Source organism: Thermobia domestica, chromosome 11, assembly GCF_964235325.1.
Source record: "Thermobia domestica chromosome 11, izTheDome1.hap1.1, whole genome shotgun sequence".
Taxonomy (NCBI): domain Eukaryota; kingdom Metazoa; phylum Arthropoda; class Insecta; order Zygentoma; family Lepismatidae; genus Thermobia; species Thermobia domestica.
In genome coordinates, this window is record NC_137464.1 from 226,307,977 (window position 1) to 226,328,307 (window position 20,331).

Sequence of the window (20,331 nt, forward strand, 5' to 3'; positions counted from 1 at the left end):
CCAGGAGTGAAGCGGACATAGCTTGTGAATAGGATGAAAATGTCGAAAATCCATATAAAACAGACGTCAAATATTAATATAGTAAAGCACAACTTTGCGAAAAGTGCCTTACAAGAAATAAAGTTTAAAGATCTTGAATGTTATCAAGACTGTAACATTTCAGCTGATATTGATATTTCGTGGGAACTTTCTTTCCTTTTCAAGCAGCCAGCACCAAATTGACAGGGAATGATGCATGCAATTCCTAAGGGAAATCCTAATCCTGGCCAGTCCTCACTTTTATTTTTGCCCATGCCGGTAACAAAACATGCATTCTATCAACATTAGAATTTATCAGCAAATTAGCCAGCAAACATCATGTACCTCCTATAATAACCTTTGATCAGCCCCTCTACTGGAAAGCTAGTGAAAGAATCAAAGCTGAACCACAAGACTCCCACTTAAGAAATATCGTACTTATCCTTGGCAGTTTTCAACCTGGGGGCGCGTTGGCTCAGTGGTAGAGCGTTCACCTCCAGTGCTTGGGATCCCTGGTTCGATCCCAGCTTGCGCCGTGTGGACTTTGTGGTGGACAAACACCGTGCAAACACCAACACAAACTCAAAGATTTCATTTCTTTTTTTTCAGTTTTCACACGTTCATGAATTTGCTTGGAGCTATAGGTACACTAATGGAAGGGACAGATCTGAAAAACCTTTTAGAAGTGGTGTATGGTGAAAACGCTTTTGTGCAGATGTTAAACGGTAAAGCAGTTGCAAGAGCTTTAAGAGGCCATCTTCTAGTAGGTAGGTGCCTTCATCAACTACTTGTGCAGTCTACTCTTGGCGAAAATCCTGAATTCACTTTGCTGATAGATGTAACTGAGAATATGTATTTGTGTATCTTAAGGGATGAAACAGTTCTTGAAACTTTTGGGACATCTAGTTCAGTAACGAAAATAAAAGAGATACTTCAAAAGAAGAAAACTGAAGTTAGTGCTCAATCTAAAAAGAGCAAGCTGTGAATAGCATATCAGCAAACGAGAAATACTGCACGAGCACTGATAAGAGCAGATCGCACTGGCTCTTGGATCGATCATCTGCATGCAATTTACAATGCATTGCCAATATTTGCAGCAGAAGGACATTACAATTATCTGAATACCTGTACCTTCAAGCAATGAGTGAATTGGAGATCAATAACCCCGTGGTCTACAGGCTATTTCAAAATGGGTTGTTTCTCATCCGTCGAACAAGTCAGTTTAGGGGTGGTCTAGGTTGCAATCTCGTCATTGAACAAACACTTATGAGGTAACTTAAAACTTCGGGTGGTTTAACTCATGGAAGCAAGATGACAGAGGAGCAACGAGCGTTGTGGACTATGTCAGCCCCCATGCATTTCTTTAATGGACTCTCTTACACCACTAGTGAGCAACACAAAGAGTCTAGTGCCTCAAGAATTGAAAGAGATACTTTAGACGTTTCAAAAATGTATGAAAAGATGTGTCACGTTCACCTTTCTCTAGTGACTCCTCATTGAGAAATATTATCAATGGTATTGTGGCAAAGGAAGACATCAATGTGCATGAGTACGAGTCAGTGGGGAGGAGCGTTGTGCACAGTACGATTGGACAAAATGTATTTTCCTTCGCTTTTAAGAGGACCAACAAAGTAGAAACTCTGAGTAGTTCATCTGCAGTCACAGTTGCTCAGGGCAAAAGCATTGATCCTGGCTTACTCTTCCAGCGATTTCTTATAGTCTCTAAGACAGGACAACTAGATCTAGAGCAGCTGATGAGATATGAACTTAGTGCATACCCAACACCACTTTTTCAAGACCTCTACATTCTGAGAAAGGCCGATAAATCACATACCATTGATGAGCATTGTAACAATCGAGCATTGAATGATTGTGATCTATGTACAGATAGGTACGTTATTGACGGAGGCTACTTGTTACACAAGCTGGAGTGGAAAAAGAAAGACACCTACCATAAAATAGCGAGAGTATATACAGACTTTACGATTAAGCACTATGGTATGGCAACGAATGTGTTTGATGGGTATGTCACAGGTCCATTAATAAAGGACAATGCACATAAGGGAACACGTCGATACATCCATAACCCAACAGCTCATTTTAGCGGTGATACTGAATTCGGTGATAAAATGCAGTTTGTAAAATAGATGTTTTATAGAAAATTGTAATGCGTAGTAGTGAAAGCTTGGAATGTAGTCAGGTCAATTTAAGAAAAAAAAACTAACCTAAAACAAATTCCAGCAACATGTATGTAAACGGTTTTTGTCTCTACCTGGCGTACGGTAGAGACTTGCACGGGCCGAACGTTTCGGCCCGAGCCCAATCCAGCCCGAATGTACCTAGGCCCGGCCCAGCCCGGGCCCGAAACATTTAGGAGATTTTCGGTCCGACCCCAGTGCGGCCCGATAAGTTTTTTAAAAGTATTGGCTCAAGCCAGGCCGGGGCCTGATAAATTTTAAAACTTTTGGCCCGACCCCGGCTCGATAATTTTTTTAAAAAATTAGCTCTAGCCCCAATCTTTCTCAAAATTTAGTATTAAACTTTACCTAACCCTCAGAAACATTTTCTAAGCTCTGGTTCACAACCTGACGCTTGCCTTTCAAATGGTACCATTGCCTTCTAGAACTTTGCCTGTCATCGAGAGAATAAAAATTCCATTTCCCGTAACAAAAAACTAACTTAATTGATTTTTAGCATAAAGTGAAGATGGAAATATCGTTTTACGACAGGCAAAACTTTTCCAACCCTTGTCATATTTTGGGTTCAGAGAAGGTCAAGGTCAGAGCTCAATTTACCGCGCAATGCCTTCAATCCTCTATAGCGAAAGTAAAGCCGGTAAGCAACACATACTGTAAATAGCTATTGCATTCTATATAACATTTTTCACGGGCACACTTCAACGTTTGGCTTTATTCCAATTATCGTTTAACTAAAGTCAACAATTATTAAAGAATTGCAATTAATCGGCTCCAGCCCGGCCCGACTTAAAGAGAAATCAGTGTCGGCCCGCCCAAGCCGGCCCGGCCCAAAGAAATAACAGAGTCGGCCCGCCCAAGCCCGGCCCGTGCAAGTCTCTAGTGTACGGTAATGTATAGCGTATAGTCAAATTGTGTTATGACAATAAAACATATATTTAGTATTGTGTATGTACGAGACCTAATAACTGGTATTTACTTATATTAATCACTGTTGGTATCCGTTTTTTATCCCATAGATATAATTTATTGATAGAAATGAATTCTTTGAATATTAAAACAGTACGTTTGTTGTTGAAAAATAATTGTTCTGCTATTAAAAATAACAAAGTAGAAATTTCTCTGATTTTCAAGGCTAGCGGCAGCCATCTTGAAAAATCCACCTCGGGCCTCTAGATTATGGTAGACTTTTTTAGTCGATCAGTTGATCTGTTAGAGATAAAAACCGTAATTTTAATAGAGAAGCAACTGTTCTAAAATTAAAAATAAGAAACTTTAGGAATTTAACTGATTTTCAAGGATAGCGGCGTCCATCTTGAAAAAGCCACTTCCGATGTCCAGATTATGGTAGATTTTTCTTCTGTAGATCAGAGCACCTGGTGGAAATAGAAATAGCAAGCTTGATTGAAAAATAATTGCTCTAAGATTATAAATGAAGAAAGTCATTTGAATTTCGCTTATTGTTTTAGGTTATCGGCGGCCATCTTGAAAGAACCCACTTCTGGTTGTCAGATTTTGGTAAACATTTTTTTTCTGTTAATCAGTACACCTAGTAGAAACAAAAACCGTTCACACACCTTTTGTTGGAATTTGTTTTAGGTCTGACGTTATATTGCCCCGTCTATAAAGGAAGACTTATCCGTCCAGATGACATTCTTCCACTGCTTCATTGTCCAGTTTTTATGGGCGCTGCACCCCTGGGTCCGTATAGCAGCATGGTCAACAGTCACGAGTGGTTTGGGAATTGCAGATTTGCCTTAAATGCCCTGCTTATGGAGTAAGCACTGTATTCAGCTCAGCTGTGACTTTAAAGCCGAGATAATCTGCTTGGTCACAATCCTACCCACTGTGCGTCTGTCTCTGTCAGGCAACACATACTTGTGTCCACACTGGTGTTTCGCTGATGCGGTTTTTTCGGAACACTCGTAGGTAATCATAATCTTCGATACGGTGCATCTTAGTACATCACATTTCCGATACTTTCGTAATACCATACGCTCACTCACAATTTGCTCTCTTTGAAACCCTGTCACCCAGACATTATTTACGATAACCTGCACTAAACTGTAACTGGCTCATCTGTTCAATTGGATAGGTTGTATACTGGACAAAATGTGCCGGTGACCAGAGCGACACCTACCATTAAGACACAAATCGTGTTTCAAATGGCTACATCTTTTATACCATGTGTTTCCATAGTTTTGTCCATCCCCTGTATATACCGAATTTTATCCTCCTAAAATGACGCGCTCATGAGAAATGGCATAGTTTTTGAACCCCCTCTCTCTCTCCCTTAGGTTACACCCTCCGGGAAAACGAATGTAATAGAAATCTAAATTTTGACATGATTCACTAATGTACCGAGAATCATCAAAATAAGTCCAGCGGTCTAGATGAAGTTAGCTGTCAAACATTTTTACATTTCATAGATTAAGTTTGATAGATAGGACCTGGCCGAATATGCACAGTGCTTGTGAACAGCATTTACGATCAGAGGTGTGTTTCTTCCATTCGTCCATTTTTCCTTTTGCTACCAAAACACTAGGACATCTTTCTGCAATTAGAACATTAGCAGGGTTTTCTTTCTTAGCTTCAGGGACGGCAACCAGGTCAGAAATGTGCTTAGAAAATATCTTCCTCTCAAAAAGGAAACATCCTCAAAAGTACGCTAAACTAAGATTTGTGGACTTTTGTAATGACAGATGGCTATCATATATTAGGGTTATTTCTGAAACATTTGTTAAACCGTATCCTAATCCTATATATTTATGAAATCGAATAATTTGATCATTAGGTTATTGTATGAAAGTGCTCAAAAGTGCAACATTGGGTGGCCTTTACATCAAACTCTGGGCATTGAAGTCCAAATAATAGGTTATTTCTGCAATTTGAAGGAATACACATTACAAGCTTCATTAAAATTAGAGAAGGTTTATGGGAGTTATCGTGACACAGACGGGCGCAAAATCGGACAGACACAAATGAATCGAATGATAGAAGCTTGCTAACGATTGCTTCAATAAACACAGCACAGCAAGCTTTGCTATATATCATTGTATCGATGTTTCTCCAGGAAAGTAAACTTTAAAGAACAAATAAGTCATTCCTGAACCAAGTCTCAAACCTGTATTAGAAAATTAATTCATTCCAGTATAGAAATGCTGTAACTGATTTTTTTTTTACTGTCGGTTTGTCATTCGAGTTAGTATATACCTGCTGTTTGTTACTACTTTGCGGAGCTTCCATTTATTTGATTTTTAGTTCCTGGAACGCCCCTTCTTCTATTTGTGTCTATTCAAATTTCTTACCTTTTCTAGTCAATTACTGAAGCGGTTCCACTAATTTCGTGTAGTCTTTACACTATTTTTGGACATAATTTGTCAATCCCAGAAATGATTTTAATATTTAAGCATTTTCAAAGCCTCAAATTCTTTTATTGCTATAAATATTTTATCACTAATTTGAAATCCTACATTTGAAACCATGTGTCACAACGCCAAATTTTCAGTTTGCATGAATTTACATTTTTCAATTGATAACTTCATCCCTGTATTACATAATCTTTCAAACACTATCTCTAAAACCTCGACCATTTTCTAATGAGAATCCTCATAAAGGAATATATCGTCCATATAAAAGTTCAATGCCGACGGTTCTATATTTGCTAACGTCATACTCGTTATTCTGGTATAAACTGCTGGTGCTGATAAATATCCCATTGGTAGGCATTTCATTCTAAAACTACCTTCTCCAGGTATATTGAAGCCTGTGCAGTTTCTAGACTCTTCTGTAATTGGAATTGTGTAATATGCAGACTTTACATCTAACGTAGAATAACAGCAGTGTCCTCCCATCTCTGCTAACAAATTATTTATGGGCGGTAAAGACGTTGAATGAAACACAGCATGCTTATTGAATACCCTGGCATCCAGTACTGCACGGTGTGAATTATCCGGTTTTTTGAAGAACAACATGGGCGAATTATACTGTGAATTAAACGGTGTTTTCGTTTTTAATTCTATGTGTTTAGCGTAGTTCTTAACTCGTCCCATCGAATTTTCATTCCATGCAATAGCATGTACATACTTTTTGCATGTTTCCACTACTTTCACTCGAATATGTGGCTGTGTTTTATCTCCAATAACCAACCTCGATTCATCAAATTCTTCTTTCGCCTTTCTAATTGCTGCTGCTTTTTTTTCTTTCTGCTCACAATTTTTCTGCTTATTTTCCCGTTTGTATGGTTCTCCATTTCCTAACACCCCAGACAGCACAATGCACGTACAGTATCCGTATAGTACATGTACAATTGCACGGATGCAACATGTGCATCATCTGTATAAATGCACGCCTGTACATGTAATGCACATATACATGCCAGGTCCTATTCAACATCTTCACGTGCACAGCACATGTGCAATGCACACGTACACGTCCTGCACAAGTGGTTTACACCTACCGCGCAGGTGATTTACAAGTAGCACGTATTCGATTTACATGTAGTTCACAGGTGATTTACATGTAGTACAGCGGTGATTTACACGTAGCACACAGGTGATTTACATGTAGCACACAGGTGATTTACACGCAGTACCCAGGTGATTTACATGTAGGACAGAGATGATTTACAGGTAACACACAGGTGATTTACACGCAGTACCCAGGTGATTCACATGTAGGACAGAGATGATTTACACGTAACACACAGGCGATTTACACGCTGTACCCAGATGATTTGCATGTACGATAGAGATGATTTGAAGCAGTACCCAGATGACTTACATGTACTGCACAGGTGATTTCCTCATAGTACAAAGGTGATGTAAAAGCAAATTTGAGATGCAACGAAAAAAGGATTTTATATATTTGGTGTCTTACGCAGTAACACCATCTATAACTGCAAAGACATCACCTTCAAAGTATATAACAAGTAACTAATAATTGTCAGTGAGAATTTAATTTTGGAGTTTATTATTTGCAACGAGCAAAGCTTTAGGTAGTATCTTTGACATGTTTGCCAAGTAACAAATAACGCAACTTATTCTGCTGTAATAGGTCACGAAAATAATTTTGTAAAGCTATGAACTGTCTGACAGTAGTTACATCAGTACAATGCTGCCACCTGTTGATCTTGTATCCTAGTTCAGTGGACGTTATGGAGTTTTTACAATCATTCAGCTGTTATTCGTCGAAAAGTATCTATAACACCACCTGGAGAAAAAACGACCCCTACCAAAAATGGAGGTTACTTTCTGTTGATGAGAATGAGAGTAAAAGAATGAAAGTAAAACTATATGTTTGCACGATATTATGGACGTCTCATACACACGTGTAGTAGCCGTGCAAATACCCATGTGCACACAACGGCTTAAGCACCGGTAATTTAAATGTGCTTCATCCACGCAAATGCACATGTGTACATGCACGGCTCAAGCATGGTATATGTACATGCGCTGCATCAACGCAAAAGCACATGTGTACATAACGGCTACAGTACGGGTTATATAAATGTGTGCTTCATCCATGCAAATGCACATGCGCACATAACGGCTAAAGTACGGGTTCTGTACGTGCGCTGCATCCACGCAAATGCACATGTGTACATAACGGCTTAAGCACGAGTTACGTGCGTGCGCTGCATCCACACAAATGCACATGTGTATATAACGGCTACAGCACGGGTTATATAAATGTGTACTTCATCCATGCAAATGCACATGTGCACATAGCGGCTTTAAGCACGGGTTCTGTACTTGTGCTTCATCCACGCAAATGCGCATGTGTACGGCTTATGCACGGGTTATGTATGTGTTCATCATCCACACAAATGCACATGTGCAAATGTACGGCTTATGCATGGATAGTGCACATGTGTCGTACACGTACGTGTTGTCTGGGACAGTGCCTGTTCCTAACGTAATTTTCCTTTCTAATTGATTTACTACTTCCACTAAATTCTGTTCTTTCGATAGTAGAACTCTTGGAATTAAAATATGCATTTCTTCCTGGATTTCCTTATCTGGTTCCAATAAATATTCGTCATGTCAAGTGCCTATTAATTTTACCGGAACCATTACTTTAGTTCTAGGCGGTGAAAATACTTTTCTTCTTAACACAAACTTCGGTGTTACACATGATTGCAATATATTATATGCTACATTTGAAATTGGCAATGTTTGTGCATTTACTACCTCTCTTAAAGGAGGTTTACCAAAAATATGTAAAACTATCGTTTTATTACCATAGTCAATCCTAGCTTCTCAGGGTTGCAAAAAATCATTTCCAATTAACATATATTGAAAATCTTGAATTATTCTAAAACAATGATGGAATGTTTTCCCGGCAATTTCTATTTTCACAATCGCGACCTTATCAATTTGTAATGAATTTTCGTGATCCCTTGAATTTTTGTTTCTTTCCTTAACACCTTAGCCCTTAATTGTATTAAATTCTGGTTTATAATAGATAATTGAGAAGCTGAATCTACAACTGCCTTTATGCGTTTTCCTTCAACCTGAATTTCTTTCTCATATATGATTGAGGCCTTTAATTCTCTTTTCCGTACAATTTTACTACTTGTAAATGAACCTCTGCCATTTACATATTTTTTAGTTTAAATTTTGTCCATTAGTCGAACACTGCCGCATGCTAGCCTGACCATCAGAATTATTGCATGTTTGCATCTTCGGTACCCATGGTTGAGCTTTATAGTTTAACGAACTCGGTCCACTTTGCATCGGTAATGAATATGTTACGTTTGGCTGAAATTGTTGATATGAATTAAACTGTTGTTGCTGATGTACATATGAATTCTCGTAATTCCTATTTTGAAACATCCTTGAACTACCACCTCTATTTCTACCTCGAAATCCTCCATTTCCTCTCGAATTACCTCTATTTAGATAACGTCCGTTTTGATACGTAATACTAAAATTTCTCTGTTGGTACTGATGTCTATTGACATTACTCCTAAAATTCTTATTCCTCCCTCTAACCGGATTCTGCTGAAACTGATCCTGCTTTTTCCTATCTCCCGTCTGATTTCTTGTCATTGAAACTCAGTTCTTGCAACGTTTTTTCTATTCTAGACATTTGCTCCGTCGAGTTTGTTTTTCTTTTTGTTTCCAGTTTGTTACTAGATTCATTACTCTCTTGTCCTTTCACCACTGTTTTTGACTGTTTATTTATGACTGACTTTTCAGCTTCATTATCACTATCTGACAAATATATATTCACTACAATCGGATTTCTAACTTTATTAATAAGATTTTGCACTGACTCTGCCTTTCCATTCTTTTCTCTTTTCTTTCTTCTCTCTATCTTACACCTGTTTTTCTCTATTTTCAGCAATTCTTCTATAAATTCCTCCAAAGTCTCAAATGACTTTGTTCCTATTCTATCCAAGTAATATGGTAATAATCCTGAAGCTATGAGTCCTACTTTCTTCCTATCTGTCATCTCACTATGAAATTTATCCGCCAACGCTAACATATAATACACGAAACTAACGACTGGCTCTTCTTTTTGTAACCTGTCCCGTAACTTTTCTTCTGTGTCTAAATGAAAATATGAATTTCGAAACTCTTCTATTATTTCATTCTTGATTTCGTCATATTCCATTTCCTCTACATTTCTCCTTTTCGAAAATATTTTAATCCGTTGCCTACTAACACCTTCAAATACTGCTGGCAAAAGGACTTTCTTTCGATTTTCGTCATATTCATTAATCTTACATGCATTATCAAATTCTTCGAAAAATGTAACTATGTACCTACCTGACTTAAAATCAAATTTTGGTAATTTGCAAATCTCTGATTTAATTTGCACCTGATGTTTTTGACCTGCCTGTACCTCATGTTGTCCATTCTGTCGATTCTCATTCCTATTTCCTGCTACATCTGAATTTAATCTCATTCCTAGTTTGTTCATCCTCCATTGTACTAAATCTAAGCCTTGTATCTGTTACTTGAGAAATTTCGTGTTTCTTTCTAACTACAGGAGATGTAAATATTTGTACAATACTATCTAATGCTTTACCTGATATCTCCTTATCTTCATTACTAGTAGCTTCTCAAAATGATATTGTGGGACTTTCCAAATTTTCTCCTGTTTCAACTTGATTTTCTGTATTTAAAGACATTAAATCTAAATATTCTTAATCTATTTAAACCAATACACTTTTACAGAAATTTATTAATAATATTCACTAAGAATTTGTCCCTCTCAATTAATTCCAAACTTTTCATTATTTTATAACACCGTTAATATTGTTACAATGGCAAAATTCGCAATTGCAATGGCAATGATTTTTTTATCCTTTCATCTCGGCAATTAGAAACACTTTTAGAGTCGAACTACGAATACCTCCATTTCGCTTTTTGGGAAATGGTATTAGAAATACTTCGGATCGACCTCGGCGTGTTCACCATTCCGTTGCTTACGAAATTGTATTAAATTACTTTTAACCTAATGCTTAGACTCGAACTCCGGACGCCTCCACCATTTTGTCCCATCTCTCTTTGGTATGATTTAGGGGCGAGATAAACTACTTATTTTCAATATATATGAGAGCGAACGATTTCCACCCACACTAAGTTGTGAGTAGTAACTCCAAACCAGCCTAACCCGTTGTGGGTCGCTGTATAATGTGTAAATGAAAGCATGAGTGCATTTGGGTTCTAAGAAATTTAATGTGATTCTTAATTCTTTAGAAACGTTTGGAAAGTGTGTTTTTCAAGTGTCTGTGTAGATTACACGGTTTGCCAAGGAATGCATCTGTACACATGAACAAGACTAATCTTGAACTTCCAACTGGTCCTGGAGCACCTCTGCCGTCTTCTTCTTTGTCTTCGGATAGATGGACCTGGTGACTCCAAATCTGTGGAGATGAACCTGAAGGTGATGGTTTCTATCTTCCTCTTTATGTCGACTCGATGATATTAAGAAGGACTAGTGATATCAGATTACAGCTTTGAGCGTAGAATAACTAACATTCAGTATCTGGATCTGACTGAGTGTCAAGACAAGAAACTGAGTTGTACTGTCTGAGTGGCGACCAACAGCCAACGCCTAATTATTAGAATGTTGCATCTGAAACTCTAAAGACAAAGACCACTTTTAACAGACTCCTAGGAAGATAGAGTAAAAAGCCCGAAATCTCTCAATCATAAAGTTTTATACGACTAAACATTTCTGTGTTTTCATTGTTCCTTTTCGTCCTGAATTGGGTTGCTTTATTATTATTTTAACATCAGACGTTTGTCACCTCATGGCTTGCTCAATATGAGTACGTAAGAAGATTTTCTTGATAAATTGTGATTCTACCAAGCATTCCTTGAAAACACACAAGAAATGAATGCATTTACATTCTGTAATTCCCCAGTCTTTTGTTTGAGCTACATTCCCCAGTCACTGAACACTCACTCACTGTCAACATTGACTGGGGAATGTAGCTCAAACGAAAGAACAACAGTCTCCTGCATGAGTTGACAGTTAAAACAAGAATAAACATGATTGAATATCATTGATATAGTAAGCAGCAAGAGCAGTAAGTACTTTTGGACTTCTTGTTAAGTGTACATTTTGACTTTTCTTGCCTTCTGCTGATAGCGGCATTTTTTACTAGTACTGCTGGGGATGTGATAAGACAGTGTGCCTAGATAAAGTGAAAACGACTCAACTATGTCTCAATTTAATTTATGTAAACTCAATTTATATAAATACTTTTGACCTATATTAGAAATACAAAATAATGGCATAAAATTCCAAGTTTTTGTCAATGTCATGAAAATGTCATTTCGACATTAATTTTATGAGCACACATTAACAATTTCCAACAGATGCTTAAACCTCGGAGTCAAGGCCATACCCATGTAGTCGACGTCTATGGTGTACGGAATTACCGATGTTCAATACTACTTTTCTCTTTAGTTTTGGAAGAAGAACACCATTAATATGTTTTGAAATAAAATGAAATATCTAGTTTAACGTCCTACGTTTTTGCACCGAGGCTAAGGGAGATGGTGACGTTGAGAAATGAATGAAATGCTGGAATCAAGAAAGTAGGAGGAAACGGGAAAATCCCGAGAAAACCCCCACACACGGCGTTTGTCCACCAAAAAAGTTCACATGGCGCAGGATGACACCTGTGTGGCTTGAAAACTAGAATAAGTACGGAAAACGCGAACCGATTCACAAAACGACATACTGTAGCTATATATTACAGGGGCAAATCGACTCACATGGATTACATAAACTACTGGGAACGCATTCACTCCAGCGGCATTTTTACTGAAGCCAAGAAATTCAAGTGAAAGATCTAATGATTTTTTCCCTTCCTTTTTACATTCTATAAAAAATTCAAGTAGTACCGGTACTTATGCAGGACTCTTGGTCTTGGTCTTGGTCTTGCAGATATGGTCTTGGTCTTGATGGTCTTGCATCGGGATTCTTGTCCCGGTCTTGGTGTTGGTCTTGCATACAAGACTCTTGCACAAACTGCAAGACCAAGACACTTGCGCTCATCACTATACAAATGCAGGCTTATTATAATACAAATGTCATTCCTTCTATTAATTAAAATACAGAAATAATCCAACATTAAGTTTGAAAAACGAAATTCAAAATTTGTAATTTGTATTGAAAATGCACACCTCAAATTTATTATTTCTTTTAATGAATTACTAGATTATGTGTTAAAACATCTATTTGTAGAAAACTATCCTAAACTCCATGACTTTGACTATAATTCACTGGAAGGCAACATTTAAGTCCATGAGATGCTCGACAAATTCCCCAGAGTGCTACAGGAGCTACTGCAGTTGTTGTACCAAATATAATTATCCATGGTGTTAATGCTTGAGCAAAATTCGACCTGAAACAGATTATTATTATTATTATTATTATTATTATTATTATTATTATTATTATTATTATTATTATTATTATACTGTTTGTAAAAATAAACATACCAAGAAAGTACGAAATATCACAATTTCAACAAGATGGCGCATGCGAGGGTCCAACAAAGCCTTCAATTTGGTGTCAAAGTATTACTTCAAGAGACTTGCTTACATAGCATTCATGTAATGGAATGTGGACAAATGTACAGTAAACGTATGGCTATGTGGGCACGTTTTTCTACTTCGCGTTGACCTCAAAGGACACAATTAAAGCAGACTACTGGGCTTGAAGGGAGCTCATGATAGTCCTACGTGAACGCTGTTTCTCGTACTATGAAATTTGTGCGCATGCAGGTTATAACACGTAACAGTGGTGAATATATCCAAACAATGAACAAAAGAGAACTGTACGTAGTCACAACCGAGCAATAGATCATACAATGTGACTACATCATAATATGACAGATATTTTCTTCGCATAGCCACAAAGATCAGTGTTGTGTATCGTTCAATAATGTTAACTCAGCGTTGGACTATGGTAACACACGTATATCGACTGCTCAACGACATTCGCTGAGCGACGGATTGCGCCACACATGCTTTGCCGTAAAGTTAGTTGATCCAGAACTACAAGCACTTCAAGATACTATAGACGAGTGAAATACGTAGATGGTATGTTGTGGGAAATGATGGTTTTGTCAGAGATAAGTCTTGATTCAACTTCTGAGACAACTATCGTGGTGAGAGCAACTGTCGAACCGTAACGGGTGAGAGTTGATAACATAAGACACCTTAACAGCACCTGATCTCGCTTCCTCGGAACGACGGGTACGGCTGCTTTCTTGGCGTACGCGGTCTCCTGGTATGCAGCCCATTAAATATGTCTATGAGGGACATGGTTAGGCGGCATTTTGTTCGTCACAGTTGTCCACTAGATGGCATAGTTGTGTTGTAAACTAGCATACAAACTGTGAATCTTCTTAGAGACATAGAATCTCTGAATCGACGTCATGATTCATAATAACTCCGATTGCTCTCTGAATCGACGCCATGACTCATAATAAATCCGATTGCTGCAAGTGGGAAATTCATGCTATACTATGTTATGTGCAATTCTGAAATGTTAATAGTTCGTATATAGTCCTGTAACGAATCTGGGGTAAAAATTTAATCACGTTCACACATATCTTTCTTGATATGGTAATTTGCATAAACAGTATTATTTTATTATTATTATTTAGCTTTAGGAAGGTGTCATCACCATCTTCAGAAAAGTATTTTTATACTGAGTCATATTCAGTCTCCTTTAAGAGTCTCAGTTATTACTATGAAGGATTCTTACATTCTTGATTGTAATGCGAAGTGAGCTTTATGAAATGAAATTTTCGTTATGAGCTGTGAAACAAAACCACTGAATAAACACCTAAATTTTAGCAGTAGAGATAATAAAAAGCCGGTTTTTGGGGGTGGAATTTTCTCCCATACAAACATATTAAGAAAACGGAGGAGGACCGGAGGGTGTTAACTTCAGGCATCACTATTCAAATTGCGAGTTACTAGTTTGCGAAATGTTAGCCTACCAGCTAATAATGTTGCTCGGCAACAAATCCTACTAGCAAACCCGCATATCCTGCGCTTGCGCAAGACACTATTGTTGTCTGAATGATTGAATATGATACAAAATTTGAAATACTTATGGCTAGCAAAGTAGTTTTAATAACACGTTAATAATATCTTTAATTAAGAATTTCTCGATAATTATTCGAATGTAAGACGTCCTCGAATCTAAGACGCAACCCGATTTCGCTGGGTTAAATTAAGGAAAAATAGTAATATGTGCCGTTTTCACTATTACTAAAGTGCTCTTTGATATTGGTCATTTTCAGTGATTTTTAAATATCCCTCTCCCCTCCCTATGTTGCGGAGCACGGCATGATAAAAATTATCCCAGTCCCGAATGTCATGTATGTTGAAAGTTTGATCGAGATCGGTTGGGTGGTTCAAGAGTTCTTAAGTTTTATATATATATATATATATATATATATATATATATATATATATATATATATATATATATATATATATATATATATATATATATATATACAGGGTGTTTAATAAGTAATGGTCATAAATTAAACCGTAGATAGTACATGCCAAAACTAACAAAAAAGTCTTAGTAAACATGTGTCCGCAAACGCTTCGTAAAGGAGATAGGGGCTGTCAAAAGTTTGGGAAAATGAAGTTTAGAGACGAATATCTCAAAAAGTATGAATCGGACAGAGGGCGGTCCAATGAATGACTATCGAAGTCAGACATGCGCTATGCAGAAATGCATGGTTGATAACTCTGCAATGCGCGCGCAAGGGATTCGCCAAAGAAACGGAAGGAATCCCGGAAAATTGTCTAAGGAAAGGGGGCTCGAGATGAACATCGAGGGCGAGTCTATCCACCAGTAATTCATACGTCGTGGTACCAGGTCGAAAGCTCGGAAAGATACAAAATGACGGACAATGTTTACGTGCCGTGTGTGGTTGCATAACCAGCAGGAAATGACAGAGGTAATCGAAGTGTGGTGATGTACGTTGAAAATTGCTCCAGGAAGAATTCCGACAACTAATGCATACGTACAAGTGTGGCAGCACTTAGGTAAATCAAACGGTATGCAAGGCACTGATGAAGCATTATGTGCTAAGCAGTTGACGTAACGAATATCCGCAAACTGGATTGCAATGGGAAAAGCATGACAACATTCGAGTATGTGGGAGGCGAATCTGAAACATTCCGCATGTTGAACGCGTAAATGTATTACAACAAGCAAAAAATGATGGACATGTAGTGTTTCTCCATATCAACAAACAGAAATCGTCATGTTGGTAATGTGTACAGCATTAATCATAAGGTAAACAGTAAATACCCAGATGTGTAACCACAGAAGAGATGCATGAGAAATTAACGTACCTCTATCATTAAAGTAAATGTTGGAAGTGTCGTCCATTCATGCGAATGCATGCTCGTACTCGTTTTCGCAAAGATCCACGTACTCGTGATAACATGTCGGCATCCTGTTGAATATGTCCGCATCATTGTTCCACCCTTTCTCGAAAATCTGAGATCAGAACCACTGCATTCAGTGGGCACTTCAGCGGATTTGAAGCCGTAACATCATGCACCCAAGGTGAGCTCAACGTCTGTTGCAACCCCGATTCAGTATTTCCAGCTGGCTTCCATGTTCTACCAGTGTTCCTTTCGGCCATTCCATTCATTTTCGCGCATCGTTTGTTTTACCTTGGTATTGGTACAGTAAATAACTACTCTGTACATGTGCATTCGTCTTAGGAATGTACTCTGATATAGTTTAGAACATGCACCACCACCTTTCTTCGATTGCCTCTCTCATTTCCTGTTGGTTATGCAACCACACACGGCACGTAAACATTGTCCGCCATTTTGTATCTTTTCGAGCTTTCGAACTGGTACCACGACGTATGAATTACTGGTGGATAGACTCGCCCTCGATGTTCATCTCGAGCCCCCTTTCCTTAGACAATTTTCCGGGAATCCCTCCGTTTCTTTGGGGAAACCCTTGCGCGCGCATTGCAGAGTTATCAACCATGCATTTCTGCATAGCGCATGTCTGACTTCGATAGTCATTCATTGGACCGCTCTCTGTCCGATTCATACGTTTTGAGATATTCGTCTCTAAACTTCATTTTCCCAAACTTTTGACAGCCCCTATCTCCGTTACGAAGCGTTTGCGGACACATGTTTACTAGGACTTTTTTGTTAGTTTTGGCATGTACTATCTACGGTTTAATTTATGACCATTACTTATTAAACACCCTATATATATATATATATATATATATATATATATATATATATATCACTCTCCCCTCCTCCTACCCTAAGTTCTATCGTCAAAGGGATATGATAAAAACCACCCCAGGTCCGAACCTTATCTATGTTGATAATTTGATTAAGATCGGTTAGGTGGTTTAAGCGTGATGAAGTCACAAAGACAATCACTTTTATTTTTATTTTCTTTACATATATGTACCCCTTCCTCTCCCCTAGATTGTGCCGTCAAAACAAAATGATGAAAACATCCCAGGTCCGAACCTTATCTATGTTGAAAGTTTGATCGAGATCGGTCGGGTGGTTCAAGAATTATTAAGTTTTATTCATTTTCATATATTTACCCTCCTCCCCTCTCCAACCTAAGCTCTACCATCAAAATGAAATAATAAGAAAACTTCCCAGGTTCGAACTTCGTCTATGTTGAAAATTTGATTGAGATTGATCGGGTGTTTCAAGAGTTATTAACACATGAACATGGTCACTTTTATCTTTATATTTATTGATTTTTGTATATCTCCCCATCCCTTGCGTTGTTTCGTCAAAGTGAAATGGTAAAATCCATCCCAGGCATGAATATAATCTGTGTTGAAAATTTGATCGAGATTGGTCGTTTGGTCCAAGAGTTATTAAGTTTTTTTTTTTTTTTTTTTATAATTCCTCTCCTCCTCCTCCTCTAAGCTCTCCCGTCAAAGTGAATAGCTAAAAATACTCCCAGGCCAGAACTGCATCTACGTCAAAAATTTGATCGAGATTGGTCGGGTAATTCAGCAGATTAGAGTCACAAACATAGTGACTTTCAATTTCGATCTGAATTTTTTTTTTTTTTTTTTTTTTTTTGTTCACAGAAACCGCTATTAATATATACTAGCTGAACCTGTGCTCTTTACACAGCGCATCATTCACATATGTGTATGAATCTAATTGTCTAGGGTTACTAGACGTACTGATTTTCTCAGAACAGTACTATTTTTTTTTAAAGAGCAGTCCTGCGCGTTGCGAAGACGCCTAGAAAATCGAGAAATGTCCTTCTTTTTAAAATGTTCTGCGAAATGTCCTGACTTACAGTAATTTATTTGCAATATTTTAATATTTTATTCTGTATTTACAACATTTTGAATCAGATGCACTCATTTCCTGAATGATGAATCGCTGTTTTCATATCACTCCTCAAAAGATTAGGAAAGGACAACAATCAACAAACGTTGGTTTGCAATACATTGTTTTTACTGAGAAGAGCTTGTTGAGGTACTGATAGGGTAGGAAAGGTTTCTTTCTATTATTTTTTCAATATCTCGTACCGTTTGCAAGATTGAACATACTTCCGGTTGGAGTTTCTAATTTATGTATGATCAGTGTTTTCTTTCTTATCGCATTCTGTATGTAATAAGCAAGTGTTCATTGGGCAAAACAGTTCAAATAATAGAGATTCATCTTAGATTGCAGAAGTGGTAATTCTTCGTTTTTCATTATTGAGTTGAGTTGATTTTAGTTTAGCGTCCCTTTCAGCAGCGAGGCTATATGAGACGTGGACCTACTGATTAACGTGGAATCCGAACCACATGAGCTCCCGCCGGGAATCGAACCCGGGTCTCCCGCGCGAAAGGCGCGTACGCTAACCGCTTAGCCACGAGGGAGCTCTCGTTTTTCATTATTATTTAGCCATGAAACAAAACGCCTGAGAGATATACAACTCCTATGTTGTTTTGGAATTCATAACTCATAGGGTATCATTCATTACTTTTTAAAAAAAATAATACATCCAGTGTAACCCTAAAAAATGTGATAAAGAAATGACGGCCACGTTTTCTAAATGTTCAATGAGAACCGGACTCTCTACACAAAATTTGGAATCGATCAGCGAAAATGGCACGTTTCTAGCACTTGTGCTTTTCGAGATCTCATTATCGATAGGATTGGAGACAAAAATATGAACTTAGCATTTTAATATATAGACTAGATTGTTTAAGGAATTGATATTGCTATGTACTAACCATTCTATGTACTTTTGAATGGACACCGCACGCATAGCATAGTGCTAAAATGTTTACAACGATGAGGACTATGCTTTAATGGCCATCAACTCATTTCCACTAGTAAGGTATTCACATTTTAAATTTAGAACTTGAAACCTAATAAAAGATAATTAAATCAATTGATATACAACAATAAACCTTTGAATTGGTATACAAGAATAAAATGTGCATGTTCTTTTCATGCTTTTTATATGACTTCTGTTTTGCACACTTCTGTACGTTTTGCGCTATTGCTTTTCATTTTCCATCTCTGTTTTATGATTTTCATTTTGCTTTCTAAACATTATTATGATTATTCACATCTTTTTTTGAATACGGATCATTATGAATTTTTTGAAATTTCCCTATCATGTACGTTCAGAGTATCACCATTCGAAAGGTCACTTTCTTACTTTTCTTACGTGCTAATGCACATCCCAGAACAGTAGGGTAAAAAATACTTTTCTGAAGGGAAGTGTTTAAAATGATTACCAAACTAACTATTAATTACTTCTACTATTTTTGTTAATAAGTAGAAGTTTCAAAGAATCTAATATGTCTCTACTATTAATGATCTTGGTTTTTTAAATAATAAAGAAAGTTTAGAAAAATTAATACGTCACATACCTGTGATGTTTCCTTTCGAAATGAATATATACTTTTAACCAAATGACTACGAGGAGTAACCTAAGGAATTCCCTGTAAGATAAAAATGATGAAATTAAAGGATTTCTTACAGGTAGAACCATAGCTATGCATATGAAGGGTTCCTACTAGTCAGGGAAGTCAGAGAAAACTCAGGAAAAATGATACAGGTCCGGGAAACTCAGGGAAAAAGACTAGAAATCAGGAAAGTCAGGTAAATTTTATAAAATATAGTTTTTCTAACATTAGTTATACACCAATTTCAGCTTAGGCAACCATTAATGATCACAGTATGGAACGTTGCTCAGATTTTTATGGGTGGTAAGTGGAATGCGTATGAGCAATTTATTATCTCTATAGATTAAATGTTCTCATATATAAATATTCACCGTTATTTATTCCTTATTTATATGTCAACGTCATTCGACACCTGTCATGAAAGTCAGGGAATTTTCAGCCAAACCTCAGGGAAGGTCAAGTAGAAGGCATATAATAGATTTCTCCAGATCAGTAGGAACCCTGTATGAAAAACAAATTACGGCAGTGATATTTAAACCATCAGTTTATTGTCCTTCTTAAGTAACTGATTCTTGATCTTCGGAGGCTGATGGAGAAAACACATGATAATAACGAATTTTATTTGGAAATAAAATGTTAATGTAATTATGTAGTTTAGGAGTGTAAATAGAGGTTTGGAGG

The 20,331-nt window shown here is 37.3% G+C and overlaps 1 protein-coding gene across 2 annotated transcripts in view; it reads right to left on the reverse strand.

Annotated features, from left to right (window-relative positions):
- Positions 1-12,905: 12,905 nt before the first annotated feature.
- LOC145663758 (uncharacterized) overlaps positions 12,906-20,331 on the reverse strand; it is a 43,082-nt gene continuing 35,656 nt past the window's right edge. For both annotated transcript variants that reach the window (XM_081729846.1, XM_081729847.1), the window contains exons 4-5: positions 19,615-19,686; positions 12,906-13,086 (exon numbers count right to left, since the gene is read on the reverse strand). In XM_081729846.1, coding sequence (XP_081585972.1) covers positions 12,936-13,086; positions 19,615-19,686 — 223 coding nt within the window. In that variant the 3' untranslated portion in view covers positions 12,906-12,935. The remainder of the gene's footprint in view (positions 13,087-19,614; positions 19,687-20,331) is intronic.